The sequence below is a fragment of the Nerophis ophidion genome, linkage group LG14 (genome assembly GCF_033978795.1).
Source record: "Nerophis ophidion isolate RoL-2023_Sa linkage group LG14, RoL_Noph_v1.0, whole genome shotgun sequence".
Lineage (NCBI taxonomy): Eukaryota > Metazoa > Chordata > Actinopteri > Syngnathiformes > Syngnathidae > Nerophis > Nerophis ophidion.
The window spans coordinates 54,447,509-54,456,992 of NC_084624.1; the positions used below are offsets into that span (position 1 = coordinate 54,447,509).

Consider the following 9,484-nt stretch of genomic DNA (forward strand, 5'->3'; position numbering starts at 1 on the left):
TCCAGTCCATAGTGGATCCAACATAATAGTGTGAGAGTCCAGTCCATAGTGGATCTAACATAACAGTGAGAGTCCAGTCCATAGTCGATCTAACATAATAGTGTGAGAGTCCAGTCCGTAGTGGATCCAACATAATAGTGAGAGTCCAGTCCATAGTGGATCTAACATAATAGTGTGAGAGTCCAGTCCATAGTGGATCTAACATAATAGTGTGAGAGTCCAGTCCGTAGTGGATCCAACATAATAGTGAGAGTCCAGTCCATAGTGGATCTAACATAATAGTGTGAGAGTCCAGTCCGTAGTGGATCCAACATAAGTGTGAGAGTCCAGTCCATTAATAAAAGTATTATTAGATATTACCCTACTATTTGCCTTGTAACCTAACATAAAGCTAATGTGTGGATTTTCTGTTGATAACTTAGCATTTAGTAACCTACACTATTGGTTTCAATCTCTTTTATACAAACATGTATCCAAGGGGGGATAGTTTTCCGAATGTAAACATTTCATGGTAAGCCTTTGCAATTTTGCAGGACTCTAATTTAATGCTACTTTCGCCGCATACTTGGAAGCATGTGGACATATTTGTGCAGCACTGTGACCAAGAAGGACAGTCACACATTAAATGGCTGTAAAAATAACCCACATTAAACCAAAGTGGGACTCTTTGATGCTGCAAATATATTTCAGTTTTTCTACCACAAAATACTGCATCTGCGACAAAGTCATCTAACATATATTATCCGTCAGTTTTAATCCCTTCAAACAGCTTGTCGAATGTCTAAATGTCTAATTAACTTCTAAAAATAAAAATAAAAACACTAATTTGAACAAAACACGCTAAACTACCTGATGTTGAACACAATCAGGGTCACTAGTTCACCTTCAATTTTCTCAATAGTAAAAATAAATTTTCCTTTCTAGGGTAAAACTTCTGTAATGTTCATATTGTTGTTACTCAGCCAGTGTTTGTGAGTCTGATGGACCCCTTGCATGTTGTGCATCAGACCCACAAACGCTGGCTGAGTAACAACAATATGAATTTTGCACGGAAAATTTCTCTGCCAATTTCCGCATCCCGCAGGGATTCTTCTTTTGTTTTCTACCCCTGCGGTTCCCACAAAAGGTTGCAACATTGTTTGTCAACACTGTCTGCTCTCATTTTCTCGCACATTTCACCCTCTGATGTTTTGTGTACCTACAGTCTGTCCTCCTCCTGTCTAGGCCTGCTGTGTGTATGTGTGTGCGTGTGGTACACAAAACATCGATTTCCACACTTCTATTAGCCCGGGGTCCAGTGGACCCGGACGTCTTATATGTAATAGAAAGGTGTCGGGTGAGAAATATTAAATATGTTCTTCACAGAAAATGAGCCAAAGTCAGTGAGTCTCAGTTAGAAGTGAAGTGAAGTGAATGATATTTATATAGCGCATTTTCTCTAGTGACTCAAAGCGCTTTACATAGTGAAACCCAATATCTAAGTTACATTTAAACCAGTGTGGGTGGCACTGGGAGCAGGTGGATAAAGTGTCCTGCCCAAGGACACAACGGCAGTGACTAGATTGGCGGAAGCTGGAATCGAACCTGCAACCCTCAAGTTGCTGGCACAGCCGCTCTACCAACCGAGCTATACCGCTCTAGAAAAAATAATTGTATAATTTTTCTTTTAATAAAAAAGGAATACGGGTCCCACAGACCCGAACACCACACACCAACTGTATATGCAAAATAAAATTTGATTACGGCTGTCCAGATCCGATATTGATATCAAATATCAGTTGAATATCATCACAGGATAATTATGTCATATGTGCTTACAAACAATCCTGCTGCGTGGTTACATCTAAATGTCCTCCAATGCACACAAGTAGGGTTTTTTCTTGTGTTCCAGTCAAGTCATTTACAAAAGGTAAACATGGTCAGCACGCAAGCTAAACATACGTAAAAAATCTCCTCAATTAAACAAAATCGCAGTCTAAAACAGAACATATGTCAACATAAACAAGTATTAAACAATTATAGCTGCATATTACATACACATACAAAAGCTCCAAGGCAGAAGCCTAGTAGAAAGTATCCAGTAACAAACGTGTCTGCATCATTCAGTTTACTGCGTTGTGAGCTTAGCCTTTTAAAGGGGAACATTATTACAATTTCAAAAGGGTTAAAAACAATAAAAATCAGTTCCCAGTGGCTTGTTTTATTTTTCGACGTTTTTTTCTATATTTTACACCTCCCGGAATATCCCTAAAAAAAGCTTTAAAGTTCTTGATTTTCGCTATTTGCGATGCGACTGTCCATTTCCCTGTGACGTCACACAGTGCTGCCAATACAAACAACATGGCGGTTACCACAGCAAGATATAGCGACATTAGCTCGGATTCAAACTCGGATTTCAGCGGCTTAAGCGATTCAACAGATGACGCATGTATTGAAACAGATGGTCGGAGTATGGAGGCAGATAGCGAAAACGAAATTGAAGAAGAAACTGAAGCTATTGAGCGAATAGCTATTGACGCTATTTGGCCGTAGCATGGGTGTACCTAATGAAGTGGCCCATAGCATGGGTGCCTTATTAGCATCGCCGGTAAAATGTGCGGACCAAACGATCAGGACTTTCCAAATTATGACACTGGAGCAACTTAAATCCGTCGATTGGTAAGTGTTTGTTTCGCATTAAATGTGGGTATCTAGTTTCAAATGTACATACAGCTAGCGTAAATAGCATGTTAGCATCGATTAGCATAGCATGTTAGCATCGATTAGCATTGCATGTTAGCATCGATTAGCTGGCAGTCATGCTGCGACCAAATATGTCTGATTAGCACATAAGTCAACAACATCAACAAAACTCACCTTTGTGATTTTGTTGACTTAATGGTTGCAAATGCATCTGCAGGTTATCCATACATCTCTGTGCCATGTCTGTCTTAGCATCGCCGGTCAAATGTGAAGACACTCTGGTACATTCAATGGGGGTCTGGCGGCAGATTTCTTGCCAGTGGTGCAACTTGAATCCCTCCCTGTTAGTGTTGTTACACCCTCCGACAACACACCCACCAGGCATGATGTCTCCAAGGTTCCAAAAAATAGTCGAACAAACGGAAAATAACAGAGCTGAGACCCGGTGTTTGTATTGCGAAAATGAAAATGGCGGGTGTGTTGCCTCGGTGACGTCACGTTCTGACGTCATCGCTAAAAGACCGATAAACAGAAAGGCGTTTAATTTGCCAAAATTCACCCATTTAGAGTTCGGAAATCGGTTAAAAAAATACATGGTCTTTTTTCTGCACCATCAAGGTATATATTGACGCTTGCATAGGTTTGGTGATAATGTTCCCCTTTAATAATTTTTGGGCAACACATTTTCGCCCCAAATACACACAATTATTCATACATATATATATATATATATATATATATATATATATATATATATATATATATATATATATATTAGGGGACGATGTGGCGAAGTTGGGAGAGTGGCTGTGCCAGCAACCTGAGGGTTCCTGGTTCAATCCCCACCTTCTACCATCCTAGTCACGTCCGTTGTATCCTTGAGCAAGACACTTCACCCTTGCTCCTGATGGGTGGTGGTTAGGGCCTTGCATGGCAGCTCCCGCCATCAGTGTGTGAATGGGTGAATGTGGAAATAGTGTCAAAGCGCTTTGAGTTCCTTTAAAAAGGTAGAACAGTGCTATACAAGTATAACCCATTTACCAGTAATAGGAAGCACGTGGAACAGTTGTTAGTGCGTGTGCCTCACAATACGAAGGTCCGGATTCTGGGTTTTTCTGTCCATAAAAGTTATGAACAGAACTTTTAGGCGCCGTCAGGGCGTTGAGGGGATCCGGTTCAGTGGCTGCAGGATTAGGTCTCTGCTTTTTGCAGATGATGTGGTCCTGATGGCTTCATTTGGCCAGGATCTTTAGCTCTCACTGGATCGGTTCGCAGCCGAGTGTGAAGCGACCGGGATGGGAATCAGCACCTCCAAGTCCGAGTCTGTGGTTCTCGCCCAGAGAACCATCTCCGGGTTGGGGAGGAGACCCTGCCCCAAGTACCTTGTAGTCTTGTTCACGAGTGAGGGAAGAGTGGATGGTGAGATTAGTGCGGCGTCTTCAATGATGTGGACGCTGTATCGATCCGTTGTGGTGAAGAAGGTGCTGAGCCGGAAGGCAAAGCTCTCAATTTACCGGTCGATCTACATTCCCATCCTCACCTATGGTCATGAGGTACTCCAAGTACCTAGGAGTCTTGTTCACGAGTGAAGGAAGAGTGGATTGTGAGATCGACAGGCGGATCGGTGCGGCGTCTTCAGTAATGCGGACGTTGTATCGATCCGTTGTGGTGAAGAAGGAGCTGAGCCGGAAGGCAAAGCTCTCAATTTACCGGTCGATCTACGTTCCCATCCTCACCTATGGTCTTGAGCACTGGGTTATGACCGAAAGGATAAGATCACGGGTACAAGCGGCCCAAATGAGTTTTTTCCGCCGTCTGGTGGGTCTCTCCCTTAGAGATAGGGTGAGAAGCTCTGCCATCCGGGAGGAACTCAAAGTAAAGCCGCTGCTCCTCCACATGGAGAGGAGCCAGATGAGGTGGTTCGGGCATCTGGTCAGGATGCCACCCGAACGCCTCCCTAGGGAGGTGTTTAGGGCACGTCCGACCAGTAATAGGCCACGTGGAAGACTATGTGTCCTGGCTGGCCCCGGAAAGCTGGACCGAGTGACTGGGGAGAGGGAAGTTGGGGTTCCCTGCTTAGGCTGCTTCCCCCGCCACCCAACCTCGTATAAGTGGAAGAAGATGGGTGGATGGATGTGAGAATTAAACCTGAAACATTACGGAGGATGAATAGGGCCAGGTTGAAAAGTTGCAATATTCAACAGTAACCATAATAATGTGTATTAAGAATCGAGCATTTAGTGTGTTAGAAAATAATCCTACAGTGTCTTGTGACATCTAATGTGAAACAATGATTTTTTTGGGTCGCCCCAGGCATGGTGAACCGGGAGGTGCTGGAGCAGGTGGAGCGCGGCTACCGCATGCCGTGCCCCCAGGGCTGCCCCGACTCGCTCCACGAGATGATGCATCATTGCTGGAAGAAGGAGCCGGACGAGAGGCCCACCTTCGAGTACATCCAGTCCTTCCTGGAGGACTACTTCACGGCCACCGAGCCCCAGTACCAGCCGGGAGACAACCTGTAGTCCCGCGGTCCTGGACTCGGTGACGCGAGTGAAGCAGCTGGAGCAAAGTGCAAGAGGCGGAAGAAATGGCCACAACACTGTGATCGATACCAGACTAGTTAGTCCTCCTCATTTCAAATTGAATTTCTACTGTTTTGTTTTTTTTATAAGGAATCAACTCTTTTTTTTTTTTTCCTGACCTTTTTTCTGTTTTCTGCAAAAAAAAAATAATAATTCTCCGCCATTTGAGTGGAAAGATCTTTTATATGTACAGTAGTTTGTTGCGTTGGCAGACGGAGCAGGAATGTACAGTATGTGCGGGAAAATGTTGTAGAAAGTGCCACCGGGGTGGATGAATGACAAGATTACTTTTCTACCTTTTTTTAATGCATTTCAAAACTGACTGCATCTTTAATGCAAAAACACTAACTTTCAAGCAAAAAACAACAACAATGTTTCTCGTGACCATGCAGGTTGTTTGTGTTGCATTATCCTATGAGGGGGGAAATGACACCACAAGAAAACAAAGGGTGGTGTCTGATCTAGCTCACCTTCGTAAACATCTATGGATTTGACTTTTCTATGTCGTGTAATGTCAGTTCAACACCAAGTTTATGTTCCATCAACTCAACATTATACAACGTAACTTAAGCTATGTTTACTGTCTGTCCAGGGATGGGTGGGGGAGGGGGGAGAGGGGGGGGGGGGTAGCGTAAGAATAACTTGGACAAAGATGTTGACTTTTTTATTTTTTGTTTTAATTTTGGTTTTAATTCAATGTCTGTTTTATGTTGACAACCTAATATGTGATTGTTCCTAAAGTTAGGACTTGAACTATTGACAACAAATTGCTAATAGAATTTTTGTACAGAAAAAAAAAATAAACCGTTTACTTGACAATACAGTTTGGATTTAGGTTTTCCGTCCAATCAAGTTCTACTTCGGCTGGCAGCAGGTAAGAAGTCCGTTTTATTGTGAAATCCTTCTTATTGTGCAGTTCTATGGAGCTCTGGGATCGGCCCTCGTCTACTCCTCGGTCTCATACCTGCCAGGTGAGACAAATAAAACATGTTCAAGTACGACCGCGGCCAACGTTGTTCTGTGTTCGTACTTCCTGTCACCTGACCAATTCCCTGTACTTCCCCAGAGCCTCCTGGACCACGTATTGGATGAAGGCCGGCTCCTGCAGGTCCAGCTCCCTCGGCACGGAAAGAGTGAACGGGGGAGAGTTGAGGATGCTCACCTCCACTTGGGTCTCTGCTGCTGGCAAATTGAGGTCTTGGCCCTTTGGTGCCACCTGGAGAGCAGAAAAACTGCATTTAAGGTCTCACACACACACACACACACACACTGGGCACTTCATTAGGTCCTATTTAGGTACCATTTTGGTACTGTTACCAAAATGTATTTTCATACGGAGAATGTACGCTACACCGGTACAGTACCACGATATTAATGAATCATATTTGGTATTATACCGCCTCTAAAAAGTACTGGTCCCCCACCCCCACCCCCACGACCCCGTCATGTCGTGACATTGTTGGTTTTACGAGCATGTTCGGCAGCGCACAATCACAGAGTACTTACAAGCGGACACAGTGTGTAGACAGAAAAGGGAGAGTGGTCGCACTTTGGATTAAAAATTAACGATAAAGTTATAACACTGAAACGCCCTCAGGAGGAGGTGGTTTAAGACGTGCGTAGCTATCCATCCATCTTCTTCCACTTATCCGAGGTCGGGTCGCGGGGGCAACAGCCTAAGCAGGGAAACCTAGGGAGGCGTTCGGGTGGCATCCCGAACCACCTCATCTGGCTCCTCTCCATGTGGAGGAGCAGCGGCTTTACTTTGAGTTCCTCCCGGATGGCAGAGCTTCTCACCCTATCTCTAAGGGAGAGACCTGGAAACTCATTTCGGCCGCTTGTACCCGTGATCTTATCCTTTCGGTCATGACCCAAAGCTCATGACCATAGGTGAGGATGGGAACGTAGATCGACCGGTAAATTGAGAGCTTTGCCTTCCGGCTCAGCTCCTTCTTCACCACAAGGGATCGATACAACGTCCGCATTACTGAAGACGCCGCACCGATCCGCCTGTCGATCTCACGATCCACTCTTCCCTCACTCGTGAACAAGACTCCTAGGTACTTGAACTCCTCCACTTGGGGCAGGGTCTCCTCTCCAACCCGGAGATGGCACTCCACCCTTTTCCGGGCGAGAACCATGGACTCGGATTTGGAGGTGCTGATTCTCATTCCAGTCGCTTCACACTCGGCTGCGAACCGATCCAGTGAGAGCTGAAGATCCCGGTCAGATGAAGCCATCAGGACCACATCATCTGCAAAAAGCAGAGACCTAATCCTGCGGTCACCAAACCGGAACCCCTCAACGCCTTGACTGCGTCTAGAAATTCTGTCCATAAAAGTTATGAACAGAATGGGTGACAAAGGACAGCCTTGGCGGAGTCCAACCTTCACTGGAAACGTGTCCGACTTACTTTGTAGAAGTCCTTGGGCTCAAATAATAGTGTGGCCTCATAGCCCTGCTGTAGTGTGTACTCACAGTCACGTCTGGCTCGTCCCGTATTCTCCTTGCATCGAAGAAGCAAAAATAACCACAGTCCAGGCTTGACAAAATCTAAGTAAGATTAGATATTTCAAATAAGGGTGATATTTGCTTATTTTCTATCTGATAAGATAATTATTCTCATGATTCAGATTTTATGTTAGTGTTTCACTTGTTATAAGGGTGTTGGTCCTAAATGATGTCAGTAAGATATTACAGCTTGTTGCTGAGATGTGATGACCTATATTGAGTAAAACATGCTTGAAAGTAGAATATCAAGTGTTGCAAAGCTGTGTCATCAACACAAGTAGAAAACTACTTAAAGTAATCATTTCTTATTTCAAGCATGTGAAAAAATAAAATCATGACTTTGACACAATTGTGTCTCATATTAAAACAGATGACAGCCAAATGGACTTTGCTGTTTGATTTTCAATGAAACAATAGAAAATCTGACTTGTTTAGTAGTACAGTTATTAGTGAGAATGTACTTTTTTTAAGGTATTTTTGGGTTCATTGAGGTTAGCTAATTTTACTTGTTTTGGAAAGTCTTGACAAGCCAAATTTTCTTCTTCTGTTGGCAGATCATTTTGCTTAGTACAAGTAAAATACCCCTCATTTTTGTATTTTTTTTTCCTTGTTTTTGAACACTGACTTTTTGCAGTGCACTGCTCTATGATTCAAATATGTTGATCCATCTACTTTGGCCTCATACACTGCAAAAATTGAAATCTAACTAAGATTAAATGTTTCAAATAAGGGTGATATTTGCTTATTTTCTATCTGATAAGATGATTATTCTCATGATTCAGATTTTATGTTAGTGTTTTACTTGTTATAAGGGTTTTGGTCCTAAATGATGTCAGTAAGATATTACAGCTTGTTGCTGAGATTTGATGACCTATATTGAGTAAAACATGCTTGAAACTAGAATATCAAGTGTTGCAAAGCTGTGTCATCAACACAAGTATAAAACTACTTTATTGAAGTAATCATTTCTTACTTCAAGCATGTGAGAAAATAAAATCATGACTTTGACACAATTGTGTCTCATATTAAAACAGATGACAGCCAAATGGACTTTGCTGTTTTAATTTCAATGAAACAATAGAAAATCTGACTCGTTTAGTAGTACAGTTATTAGTGAGAATATACTTTTTTTAAGGTATTTTTGGGTTCATTGAGGTTTGCTAATTGTACTTGTTTTGGAAAGTCTTGACAAGACAAATGTTCTTCTTCTATTGGCAGATCATATTTGCTTAGTTCAAATAAAATACCCCTCATTTTTGTATTTTTTTTTTCTTGTTTTTGAACACTGACTTTTTGCAGTGCACTTCAATATGTTGATCCATCTACTTTGGCCTCATACGGCTGCGTTGATGTATTTATGTGAACACACATGAATGTTCTACATGGCAGTCGTCCTGAACGTTGCGTTTGTCCCCCCCAGCTCACCCTGGTGACGCGGAAAACGTTCTGCGGCCCACTGCCGTCGGCCACCGCCTGCCCCAGCCAGCTGAACTCCGCCGCCATGTCGCCCAGCCAGCTGGTGGTCTCGTCGGCGTGTCGCCTCACGATGGACAGGATCTCCTGGTACTGCTGGGTGGACACGCCCATCAGCTGGGACACCTGGTCCAGCTCCAGGTGCAGCTCCCTCAAGCCGGGACACTCTGGGGGACGAGATGAGGTGACGCCGCGGTAGGGTGAAAGGTGGGTGAAGGTCACACCTGTGAGCAAGG

The 9,484-nt window shown here is 43.5% G+C and overlaps 2 protein-coding genes across 3 annotated transcripts in view; one reads left to right on the forward strand and one right to left on the reverse strand.

Moving 5' to 3' along the window:
* The window catches only part of yes1 (YES proto-oncogene 1, Src family tyrosine kinase), an 83,481-nt gene extending 77,616 nt beyond the window's left edge, over nt 1-5,865 (forward strand). For both annotated transcript variants that reach the window (XM_061921064.1, XM_061921063.1), the window contains one exon: nt 4,996-5,865. In XM_061921064.1, the coding sequence (XP_061777048.1) occupies nt 4,996-5,204 (209 nt within the window). In that variant the 3' untranslated portion in view covers nt 5,205-5,865. The remainder of the gene's footprint in view (nt 1-4,995) is intronic.
* Nucleotides 5,866-5,915: 50 nt separating this feature from the next.
* The window catches only part of clul1 (clusterin-like 1 (retinal)), an 11,023-nt gene continuing 7,454 nt past the window's right edge, over nt 5,916-9,484 (reverse strand). The window contains exons 6-9 of the mRNA XM_061921065.1: nt 9,473-9,484; nt 9,201-9,415; nt 6,305-6,480; nt 5,916-6,228 (exon numbers count right to left, since the gene is read on the reverse strand). The exon at nt 9,473-9,484 is cut by the window's right edge and continues 108 nt beyond it. Coding sequence (XP_061777049.1) covers nt 6,210-6,228; nt 6,305-6,480; nt 9,201-9,415; nt 9,473-9,484 — 422 coding nt within the window. The 3' untranslated portion in view covers nt 5,916-6,209. The remainder of the gene's footprint in view (nt 6,229-6,304; nt 6,481-9,200; nt 9,416-9,472) is intronic.